We start from the raw sequence: 13111 nt of genomic DNA, 5'->3' as shown, positions 1-13111 counted from the left end.
TAAACAATTGAAATACACGCCACGTGTCCCACACAATCACTGCAGTCCGGTCTAGCGCCAAAAAAACATCAAATACGGTCAGGGATAAATAAAATACGAACCTGCACAATTGTGCGTACACGGTCTGAAAGGGGTATGGTGCTAAGCGGAGAATTTGGCACTTGGTGTATTAAGTAACCAAGCCGTGTTGATAGGGCTACATGGTTGATTGTTGGGATTGTGCAGAATGTGAAGTTTTGAATTCTTGTTGAGAAGAAAGTAGACACTGCGCGTGGTGATATTAAATGGTGGAATTCTCAGTTCATAGCGGAAAACAAATTGGACGTATTAAAACTGAGAAAAGTCAGTAAAATGCAAAGTTCGCGGAAAGAGGAAAAGATTACCACAAAGTGAATAGACAATCACCTCGCGCTGCGGTGTGTGTAGCTTAGCTGATAGTGTGCGACTGGTGGCGGAAGGAGAAATATGAACGGGGAGAAAGGCAGGCACATGCGGGTTGGGTAGAGCGGAGGTGGCTTTGGAGGGATGGGGTGGGGGTTAGAAGGGGGAGGAGGGAGGATTTAAGGCGGAGCTGAAGGGTGTGGGAGAAAGGGTAATTGTTTCGGAAGAGTACCTTTAATTAAACTTAGGATTGAGTTCTGGTTGGCTGAATTATTGTTTCCGAGAAAAGCGATAAATAAATCGAAAAGTACGTTGGGTTTCTCCGAGATTTCATTAAGATTGTAACTGGCGTTAAAATATTGGTCTAGGTGTATGTAGTAATTTTCCATTATGTTGAGTAAAGAACCCTTATTTGCTAATTTAAGGATGTCAATGTCCTGTTCGATATTGGTAAAATTATGGTTATAATCTTGCATGGGTTGGCCGATAGCTGAAAACTTATTGTATTTTATTGTGTTAGTGTGCTCACGGTATCTGATATTGAAGTTTCTTCCGGTCTGCCCAATGTAAGATTTTTCACAGGTATTGCATTTGATCCTATAAACTCCTGATTTTAAAAAACGGCTGGTCTTGTTGATATGTGAAGTACTGTGTAATACGTTCATGTTCTTACTGCTGGTTTTGAAAGCTATTTTAACGCCTTGTTTCTTAAAGACATTCGTTAACTTGTAAATATCATTGTTGAACGTGAAGGTGGAAAATGTTAGAGGTTTAGTTTTTTTTTTAGTGTAGTTTTAGGGCGATGTTTTTATTGATCCTTTCTATAACATGATTGCTGAAACAGTTGAATTTTGCAATTCCGCGGATTTTGTTTAGTTCATTCTTTAGAACTTTCTAGGACATAGGTATGCTAAAAGCTCGAACTAGGTTATTTTATGTAGCTCGTTTGTGTGACTGGGGGTGCAATGAATCTTGGTAAATGGTGGAGGCTGTTTGAGTAGGGTTTCTGAATATTTTATAACTGAAAGAATTGAGTTTCTAGTGATAGTTAAATCTAGAAAGTTAATTTTTTTATTTGATTCGGATTCGAGTGTGAATTTGATATGAGAATCAATATTGTTGAGTCTTAGGAGGGTGGTGGAAGCGTTAGTTGATTTTCATACATGATTACGAAAACATCGTCAACAGATCTGGTCCAGAAGTGAACGTTTTCGAATTGTCAATTTTGGTGTATTAGAGGAAATCTAGGTATATTTCTGCCAAGATGCCTGAGGCTAGTGATCCCATTGCCAAACCATCCTGTTGGTGTATGACATTGTTAAAAGTGAAAAAGTTATTGTTGACAATTAGTTTTAATACTGTGATGAAATATTGTGCCTCTAGTTCGCTTAAGTGGCTGTTTTTGTTTAAATTGTTTTCAATTATTGGAATTAATTTTCATACTTGTACACCTGGGTACATATTTACAATATCAAAAGAGTGAATCCAGTTATCAGGTTGCATAGTGAACTACTTTAATTGGGCGAATGGGAACGCCGGCCTTGTGCATTTTGGGGAGAACTTTAGCAGTGGAGAGACCTGGATTCATATGTATGAGTTTGGATTTTTCCTGTTCAGTAAATAAAAATGAAATGTTTTTAAGAGTTTAAGTAGTCTTTGAATTTTTTGGGTGGGGTCTTTTGATTATAGAAAAGGAGCTATCTGTAAAAATGTTTTTTGTTTTATTAACCCTCCAAGTGATATAGTCGTTATTAACGACTAATTTTTTTTAGAGCTGTGTTATTGGGAAACCATTTAATGAATATCATCGAACTTTGCACTACTCATTAGTTCAGTTCATTGGCTATTTTGATTCATCTAGCTGAAATATAGAATAGGTTTCTTTGCTTGTGTACTGCCTAAAACAAATCTTAGTGCAAGTCGCTCAAAGCGCCACACCGCATGGCAGTGTTCTATTGTTCTACTTGATTGGTTAGCGTTTCAATAAACTAAAATGTGCAATCCATGTTGTTCTGACGATATCTGGGATATGTTAGAAGATTATGAAAATGATGTTTTCAGTGATGACAGTGATTTGCCAGGTGACGAAATACCAAAAGCAGTTTCTTTGAGTGGTGACTCATCAGAAAACAAGGATGATAAAAAGAAAGCGAAGCAAATTCTGGTGACCTAAGTATAATTGTGGCATTCATCCTACTTTCTACCATTAGTTGAAACACTTCTACAGGCCCATAGTAAAAGGGAGGAAAAGAAAAACTCTTGCAAGTGACACGAAGTAAAGAATTATGCCCGAAGAGGAGATGTACATATTTTTTTTTTTAAAATAACTCTGTTCTTTAGTTTTACGGTAAATATGTACTCTTTAAGTCTTTTGTTGCTAACAAAAGGGTGAACATTTTATACATTTACCTTTTGTTTTGGTCTTTTATAGTTTTGAAACTACGTAGAGTTAAAGTTGAAACTTTTTTTTCAAAAGTGAAAATTGTAATTCACCACCCCCAATAAAATGGAATCGAGGTCTGTACCCAGTATTATTACATAATCACATTCTCTAGTTTATACTGAACGAAAATATATGTAATATGATATATTTTACTGTCATTTTGTATTTTTATGAATTAAAAAAGAACTTGTACTAAGACGTTACAGTCACTTATCACTTCAAAGAGGTTTTTACGTATCACTTGGAGGGTTAATATATTCTTTTTTATCCAAAGCCGACAAAGGCAATGCAACAGTAATTATGGATAAAAAAGAGTATATTAATAAAACAAAAACTTTATATGCATTTAATTATTGTGATGTTTAGCCAAATTGCTGGTTTTAATTCGTTCCCGGATTTTTCATTTTCCCGTATTTTTTTCCCGGGGTCTCCCTCAAAACGGGGAATCGAGGTTCTACTCTATTGGACAAATAGGCTACGTTAACTAATGGTTATGTTCTTAGTTCGGTACATTTAATTTTCTACCTTTCTTTTTTCATAAGCTGAGAGTGTGAACAGTTATATACAATGTGTTTCAAAAAGAATATACGTATTTCGAATGCATATATTTATTAAACTGCAAGATATACGAATATGAAACTTTACACACATATTTACGAACCTCTCAAGTTCAGATTACAGATGTTCAATATGTCCTCCATCAGCAACACAAACAATATCACATCGATACTCAAATTCCTCCCATACTCGGGCAAGCATGTCCTTTGTCACTGATGTTACGGCAGTACGGATCCGGTTTTTTAACTTTTCCAGGTTCTGTGGGAGTGGAGTTACATAAACGCTGTCTTTAACGGTATCCAACAGGAAGAAATCACAGGGTGTCAAATCCGGTGACTGTGGAGCCCAGCTGAGACATGCTAAGTCGCCAGCTCCTTGACGACCAAGCCAACAGTTCAGTAGTTTCATTCACATATTCAAGCACTTGACGACTCCAGTGAAAAATGAAGCTCTCTTCGCACAGCCTCGGAAACAACCAGTTTGTAACATAGCGAGATTCTGCTGACCGATAACCGTGTTTCCATCAAAGAAGAATGGGCCGTAAACAGATGATCGAGATATCGCACAAAACACATTGACTTTGGGCGAATCTCGTACATGTTCAATAGCTGCATGTGGGTTCTGTAGGCCCCAAATTCGAACATTGTGTTCGTTCACCTGACCACTAACATAGAAAGTCGCTTCATCACTGAACACGCATTGTGCGAAAGTGTTACCATTGTCAATAGCAACAAGAATCTCGTTACAAAATGCCACACGTTTGCGTTTGTCATCAGGACGCAGAGCTTGTAACAGCTGTAACTTGTAAGGCTTCATAACCAACCGACGTCTCAAAACACTCCAAATTGTTGTTGTAGGCAGTTGTAACTCCCGACTGGAACGACGAGTTGATTTTGAAGGACTACGTTGGAAAGCTGCTGCGGAGTAGCCATTTTAAACCTATCACGGTTACTAAGCAAAACAGAAGACAACTGACATCTAGCGGATATTAATATAAACTAGACTATGTATTTGTTTCTCCAATAGCTGAGCCGAGGCGATCGATAGTTTGGACAAAATAATACTTCGTAATATGTACAATCTTTTCAAAACACCCTGTATATCTATGTCCAACTTACATTTTTCATCATTCTTTGCAATCGACTATGGAAAGGATAGTTTGTTCTGTGCCAGTTTGTTACAAAGGACTGAATTAATCTCGTATACCTTGTCCTTATCAACCATCGTGCCCATCACCTTGTCGTGTACCGACCTCCCACGGACTCGAACCGGCGGACTGCCAGGTGGAAGGCAGCCGAGTCTTGAGCTCAGGTGTCAGAGGAGATTAATTAGTGTTAGAATGATGATCAAAGACAGGAGACACCTTGTAGCATTAAGGTAATTGAATAATAATTATAGTCAGATTTAGTTACTGTAAGAAAAGGGAAATATTTCAAGAAGTTACATGTAGTGGAGAGAGTTTGCGAAGTGCGCTTACACAAGTGTTGACTAAGAGCGGGGACTTGCTGATCACAACAAGGTATTTACTGTGTATCAACAAACAGAGCTAGTATGCCAGCGGGCCAGGCGGCCCGCCCGATGCCCGACAAAGGAACAAAGCTGAGTACACGGCCAGTCACGGCCATTACAGATGCACTTCAGGAAAACAAGGAAGGATGAGGACAAAGTGAGACAGAAGACTGTAGTGCCTAGGTAGCAGCACTTACTGTGACAACTATTGAGAATAGCCACTTGAGGGAGCCACTGACAAGATGATCAGTTTGGCAATGCCCGTAAGACCCAACCCCTTGGTAGTTGGAAGGGAGCGAACTTTGAGTTTAGGAGCGGAGATGTAACCCCCGGCCAAGATGGCGCGGGGCCTTCTTCCAGCCAGTAGTTCGTACTTGTCAGAACGAGATTCTTTTCGAGCATAGCCCAAGTACCACAGGGCAAGATTCAGAGATACGCGTAGTAGAAAAGTAGGCGCGTGGAACAAGCTCTCTCCCTCTTTAGATCATTACATTCAGACTTGTAAATATACTGTACATAGTAGTTTTATTTGTCCTCAGTAATAAAGGACAGGGAAATAACTTCATCTTTTATTTCGGGAGTTGCGGGACGAGTCATACCTACAATTACCTCCCTACATTCCGCTCGGCAGGACAGGTAATACTTCAACATCCAACGGCCTGGTGACCAACCTACGAGAACGTCTCTCAGGACAGGTAGGTCACAACAACCTAGATGCTGTAAGCGGGAAAGCCATTAGATGTCTATAACTGCATAGCTCTGACATCTGTTGGTAATATTAAGGATTATGAAGATTTAAGTGAGTGAGACACTGTGAATTAAGTCGCAGCTGAATGACAGCAGCTTCTTCAGGATCCATAACTTCATGAACGATCTATTTCGTTTGAACGATTCACAGTATAGAATGCGAATGAGTGAGGTAGTTCATACATGTAAAGAGGATGGAGGAGGAAAGAATAACAAAAAAAGATGGAGATGAAGTTACAGGGAAAGAGCGAGAGGGAGACTAGAAAAAGGTGAAGAAGTGCCATAAATGCCCTGACCCAGCAGGAGCTAAAAAAGGGGAAAGGAAGAGGATGATTATGAATGTAAGAACAAAGATACCTACACTATACCCTATCAACAGCCTTACTGTAAACTGAACATACCTTGGACACCAAGTCCTTTGCTCCAGGAGGGAAGTAAGAAGGGTAAGTGAAGTCCAACTTCCGTATTTTTCTGTAAGTTTCCTTATCGGTGTTACTCTCGAATGGCGGTTTTCCCACAAGAAACTCATACAGAAGTACACCCAGACACCAATGATCCACATAAAGACTGTATTCACTACCATCGACCATCTCTGGGGGTAAGTAGTCCATGGTGCCGCACATGGTCTTGCGTCTGAGGAAAAAGAGCATTCATTAACACTTTTATACTTGAAACAAACCACACTTCTACTGCAGGTGGCTACTCTCAGTAATCCAGGACAAACAATTACACTAGTCTACATATTTCAGCTTTTTGTTTGTATATAGTTTGAAATATAGTGATCCAACCTAAATTTGGGGGGCTGAATTCAGTGACAGAACAAAATAAGTTTTTCTCTGTCACATTTTCTAGACAAACAATATTAACGCACACAACAAACACAATGTGTGCACACATTACATATTCTGATTGCATCAAAACAATTATGCTTAGAACTAATAAATATGCAGATTTACCTAATTTTAGATTGCTAAATTCAATGAAGTCCCCGTCAAAACGTAAACTCATCCACACTCACTCATATAGTACAAGGAGTGCAAACAGAACAAGTAGTTCTCAAGAGGCTAGGAGTAACACTAGACAATTACGCAACAGAAAGAAAAATATACCAACAAGCCCAATTTGGAACATACGAGAACAGTTTAAAATTCAAATTCTGCATCACATTAGAAAGCGTTTAGTCACCAACAAGTTTGTTCATGAACAATATTCTCGTATTGACAACATTAAATTAATGCCAATACATTTTGTGCAAATGTTACTCCAGCAACATCGAGAACAAGTAAAATGTTCATAACATAGGCAATTATCAACTGCAGAAAATTGTTAATATAGTTAACGAAGTTTCAACGACAATCATACAAGTCAAGTAACATTGAATCATTACAAATTAGCCAGATCTCAAAAGATTTTTAAAATAATTTTAAAGGATGTTCACCAGATGAGTTTCGTCAATAAAATGTTGGACTTAGATAGATTTTAGACAAATATGTTTTAACTTAAAGACATAATTTTATTGTTGTATGACATGTAAAATATTATAAGATTTGTCAGTCAGGTTTACAAGCATAACCTTAATCCAATAGAATAGATTCATGATATTATATAACCTTAAGTAAATAATAATTGGTTGATGATGCTCACGAAAAAGAAGCGAAACATGTACCATATCAACAACTTAATAAATACGTAAGCTTTTATTACGTTTTTATTGTATTGAATAGGTGGTAATTAAAAAAATTATAAGAATTTGTATCACAAGTAGATCTTCAATACGGACAAAAGATGAAATTTATAACCTGCAACATACCGCTTAGTCGAGCAGCTAGTCTCCTTTCTCCCAGCAGGAACTTCGCACCATTTTTTAAACGCTACTCTCTTGTCAGAAATTTCCCTGTGACCAAAGGCCAGCACGCTAACCATTTAGCCACGGAGCCGGAGATTCGTATCATTGATTTATATAAAAACATCATGGTCAAATAATACTGCCTTGAGGAATTCCACTCTTAATAATTACAGGGTCAGATAAAAATTTGCCTACTCTATTTCTCTGAGTTCTATTTTCTAGAAATATAGCCACCCATTCAGTAACTTTTTGTCTAGTCCAACTGCACTCATTTTTGCCAGTAGTCCCCCACAATCCACCCTATCAAATGCCTTGGATAGGTGAATCGCTATTTGACCTCCTGAATCCAAGATATCTGCTATATCTTGCTGGAATCCTACAAGCTGAGCTTCAGTGGAATAACCTTGCCTAACCCCAAACTGCCTCTATCGAACCAGTTATTCATTTTGCAAACATGTCTAATATAATCAGAAAGAATGCTTTCCCAAAGCTTCCATGCAATGCATATCAAACTGACTGGCCTGTAATTTTCAGCTTTACGTCTATCACCCTTTCCTTTACAGAGGCTACTATAGCAACTTGCCATTCATTCGATATAGGTCCTTCATGCAAACAATCAAATAAGTACTTCAGATATGGTACTATATCCCAACCCATTGTCTTAAGTATATCCCCGGAAACCGTATCAATTCCAGCTGCTTTTCTAGTTTTCAACTTTTGTATCTTACTGTAAATGTCATTTTTATCATATCTGGACATTATCCTTGTAACCAACAATCTTTACATACTGCTGCCTGAATACTTCTGCCTTTTGAAGATCCTCGCATACACACTCCACTTGTTCATTAAAGATTACTGGAATGTCTTTCTTGGAACCTGTTTCTGCCTTAAAGTACCTATAAATAACCTACCATCTATATATATATAAAATAAGAGTTTTGTCTGTACATTGCTCAGAATTTGAAAATAATGGTATTTCTGTATAGGTCATGTCCATAGTAACAAGAAAATGCACTTTTTACTTTTCCATAATTTCTGTCTGTCTGTCTGTATGTATGTACATGCATCACGAGAAAACGGTTGAAGAGAACTTAATGAAAATCTGCATGTGAAGTCGGGGGACGAGCCTCTACAATCTAGCCTATAAATCATTTTACTCATGCTGAGTGACATGGTAGTTTAGGGGAAGGCCTAAAATGTAATTCTCAAATATTTCTTATTAGAGGTGTAATCGATGAATGCTACATAACTAAGGTTATATAGTATTAATTTTCATATTATTCATGTCTTATACATTGTTACCGTACTGGCTATGATCACAAAGATATTCATGAATTTGGATTTTTGTTACTAAGTCCATATCAGCGCTGAGTAACAAGAAAATGGGTAAACAGTATTTAATGAAAATCGGTATGTAAAGTCGGAGAATAAGAAACTACAGTTTACGGTATAAAATATTTTACAAATCACAGAGTCGAAAGAAAACTAAATGTGTAGGCCTACAATATAGAAAGCTCATAACATTGATCAACAATAACATTACATTGACCATTGTTTGTCGTGATGTGCTTTGTGTCTTCTGTTGCCTCTCATCTCCGGTAGATAGGATTACTGCTGCGTACAGAATATTTTTTATTAGATTTACGTCGCACCGACATAGATAGGTTTTAATGGCGACGATGGGATAGGAGTGCCTTAGGCCTTAATTAAGGTACAGGCCCAGCATTTGACTGGTGTGAAAGTGGGAAACCACGGAATACCATCTTCAGCGCTGCCGACAATGGGGTTCGAATCCACTATATCTCGGATGCAAGCTCACAGCTGCGCACCGCTAACCACACGGTCAACTCACCCAGTCATACAGAGTGTAACAGCCTTCCTGAATATTGATGGGAAGTAGCTGGGGAGTTAGATAACTTTCTTCTTTAGCATGCCATTCCCCTGGTTTATACATTTTCTGATACTACTGGTACGTAACACACTGGATCATCATAGCATTCGGGCTATTCAATCCCTACTCTGAGGCACTTATTGGAATGAACAGTGTGCATATTTAGCGGAATAATGACAGATGAGTGTTCATGGCAATCTGCGGCCTGGTCATCCCAGCTCTGGAACTTTGGACTATTAGATTGGCACCGCAATCTAACCGCAGCACTGTTCGTTAAAAGTGATAAAACGTGCGACTTTCCATTTGATCGAGTATTTTATATGATGGCATTGCTTTTAATCGCTACATTCATACTTACGTTTTTGTAATGACCCATGTTGATTTCAGTTAGGAAAACCACAAAGTCAGTCTTTTTGAGAATCCCATAGCGAAGCACGGGTACATCAGCTAGTTTTTCACTAAAATTTGTATGACCTCCAATTATGCTTGTCATAATGTTATCCTTAGCAAACTTCTCTGCTAAATTCAATTTCCATGCAAGTTCCTTCAATTTCTCCTTAATTCGACAGCCATTTGTAACTTTTATTTCTTTCCAAACCTGCACCTCCTTCTTAGTCTCTTTTCTTCTCTGTTATAATAAAGAGAATCTTTACCATTCCTATGGACTGTTAAAGGTACAAACCTGTTGTCACATTCCTCAACAATTGCTTTAAACCCACTCCAGAGTCTGTTTACATTTTTATTTACCGTTTTCCACCGATCATAGTTACTTTTTAAAAACTCCCTCATGCCTGTTTTATCAGTCATATCATACTGCCTAATAGTCCTAATTGAATACCTACCTCTCTATCACATTTTATTTATTTATTTATTTGGGAATCTAAAACATCGAGAAACCGAATTACAGAGTTCCGAATTTAGGGTTGCCATACGCCACGAATTTCACGGACAGTTCGCGATTTTTTTTTTTTTTTTTTGCTAGGGGCTTTACGTCGCACCGACACAGATAGGTCTTATGGCGACAATGGGATAGGAAAGGCCTAGGAGTTGGAATGAAGCGGCCGTGGCCTTAATTAAGGTACAGCCCCAGCATTTGCCTGGTGTGAAAATGGGAAACCACGGAAAACCATCTTCAGGGCTGCCGATAGTGGGATTCGAACCTACTATCTCCCGGATGCAAGCTCACAGTCGCGCGCCTCTACGCGCACGGCCAACTCGCCCGGTAGTTCGCGATTTTAGGGTAAATGAAAACGCCCGGGCCAAAAAGGTAAATGTCCGCGATATTTGCTGGATTTGAAGTCAACTTCCGGTAATTAAAAAAAATTGCTGTTAAAGAAGCATCAATATGTTATCTCTTTGCCTTCACATTATATAAAAAATCTAAAGAGAACAGAACAGCTTTTGAGATATCGAAACAGTGGGCAGTCAGTCATCTCTGATGGTATACAATACATCCTCTTTGATTTGCGAGATTGCGAGTTGTCGATACAGTGGGCAGTCAGTCATCTCTGGCAATGAAGAGTATTATCCTCTTTGATTAGTTTGTTGAATGTTCGCATGGTTTGTTGTGCTTGTGATTTAGTTGTGTTATATTGTATTAAATAGTTATTTGCCTGGTGGTTTAATGATGTCGGCTAGACAAAAGGTTAAGTTCAGGGAGGAATATACTGAAGAGTTTCCAAGTATAAAGCGAGGAAGAACTGAATATGAAGTTTCCTGCAAAATTTGCAGGCGAGTAACATCAGGTTTATACACAGACCCATTGAAATTGTTTTTAAATTGTTAATCGCGCAGGTGCTAGATCGTTGTTTTCCTAGAAAAAAATATTCTATTATATGTTTTCCCTCTTCACAGTTCCTACATTTCAATCAGTAATGGAGGTAGACGTGATATTCACGACCATGTGCAATCGAAAAAGCATAAGACGGCAGTGGGTTCATCTTCCAAACAGCTCGCCAGCTTTTTCAAAACACAGGCAGATGGTAATAAAGTAGCTGCAGCAGAAGCTACATTTGCATTTCACTATGTCAAGCACCATCATTCATATAACTCCAGTTCTTGCACTTCAAAAATTATATCTCAGGTTTTTAGTGACTCAAAAGTTGCAGTAAACTTCTCCAGCGCCAAAACCAAAACAGAAGCCATCGTTAATAATGTGATATCACCATTCATTGAAGACAGAACAAGGAACAGTCTATCGAAGGCCAATTATGCTGGTATTAGCACTGATGCTAGCAACCACAAGTATTTGAAAATATTTCCTGTTCTTGTGCAGTATTTTGATGACAACAAAGGTGTCCAAAGTAGACTTAAATTTAAATGAATGTGACCGTGAGAATTCTAGTACAATCACAGAGTGTGAATACAGTGCCATTTTAGAACATGGGCTTAGTGATAAAGAACCTGCTTTTGGTGGAGATAACACAAACACTAACTTTGGGGGAGTTGCAAGAAAAGGAGAAAACAATGTGTACAAGAAACTTCAGAATAAACTGAATAGGGAAATTTTAGGAGTAGATTGTCCAGCTCATATTTTGCATAATGCAATTCAGACTGGTGCAGATGTCCTCTCATGATATTGAGAGCATTATCAAAGGTTAATTATTTCTCCATATACAGTATACTGTTCGTGTAGCATCGCTAAAAGAATTTTCAGAATATGTTGATGTGACATATAAGGACCTACTTAGACATGTAAGAACCAGGTGGCTCACAATGTTTCCTGCTATAGAGAGGTTCATCCGCATGTTTAAGGCACTTAAGTCTTTCTTTCACTTGATACGTGTCCTTCCCTTCTCAAGAAATTATTTTCTGATTCTGTTGGTGAAATGTATCTGCTCTTCTTGAAAGCACAAATGAATCCTTTCCAGAGGGCAGTTAGCAGTATTGAGAGGGAAGACATCAGTGAATGAGGTAAGATTGGAGGTAGAAAATATACTGCAAATTTTAGGAGAGAGGAAACAGTGTGTTTTCATTACGTCTAAAGTCAAAGAATTAATGTCTGACCTTACACAATATTAGCAGTCTACATTTCTAGGGGGTCTCTTTTCTATCAAACTATTATTGATTACTTGATAAAATGGAGTAAGCCCTTGTCTGATATTAAACATTTTGACTGGATTTTGCTGAAGACTGTACCTTCATGGGAAAATGTTGAAAAGAACATTCAAACGGATGCATGAAAACACAAGCTGTAAATTGAATGAGTCCTTCTCTTTGACCAAGTACTGAAATTAAAGTGTGTTTTGGAGGAGGTCGAAGTTTTGAGAATTTGATGTCACATAAGAAATGGGTGTTCTTTCATAATTGTATTTCTATTGAGCAGTATTCAGATTTGCTGAAAATTGTGGAATTTTATTTCTCCGTTCCCGGTCTAACGCCAATTTAGAGAGAGTCTTTTCCGTCATGAATTCTCAAAGGACAGAAGAAAGGAATAGGTTAACAGTAAAATCAGTTAATGCAATGTTGCAAATACAGTACAATATGAAAAATGTAAGTTGCAGTGAATTTCATAAACTGAGAACCAGATGAAGTTCCTTTCATCTGTTCAAGGTTCTGAAAAATACAACTGGTATAAGGTAAGCTTAAATGATGACAATGGAACTTCGTGTACTGAATAATTTAATGCATATTCTCATATTTGGTAATAAATGGTTTTTTAATGAAGCAGTCCTTCCTTAACTCTGGATCATTAATTAAATGCACATTTCCCTTAGCTCAGGGGTATGGTGGTGGT

General features: G+C 38.0%; 1 protein-coding gene across 1 annotated transcript in view; it reads right to left on the bottom strand.

Annotated features, from left to right (window-relative positions):
• The window catches only part of aurB (aurora B), a 118692-nt gene that overhangs the window by 22595 nt on the left and 82986 nt on the right, over nucleotides 1–13111 (bottom strand). Inside the window, exon 5 of the mRNA XM_067149070.2 lies at nucleotides 6040–6271. Within this exon, the coding sequence (XP_067005171.1) occupies nucleotides 6040–6271 (232 nt within the window). The remainder of the gene's footprint in view (nucleotides 1–6039; nucleotides 6272–13111) is intronic.

Source organism: Anabrus simplex, chromosome 6, assembly GCF_040414725.1.
Source record: "Anabrus simplex isolate iqAnaSimp1 chromosome 6, ASM4041472v1, whole genome shotgun sequence".
Classification (NCBI taxonomy): Eukaryota; Metazoa; Arthropoda; class Insecta; order Orthoptera; family Tettigoniidae; genus Anabrus; species Anabrus simplex.
This window is presented reverse-complemented; position numbering and strand designations above follow the sequence as displayed.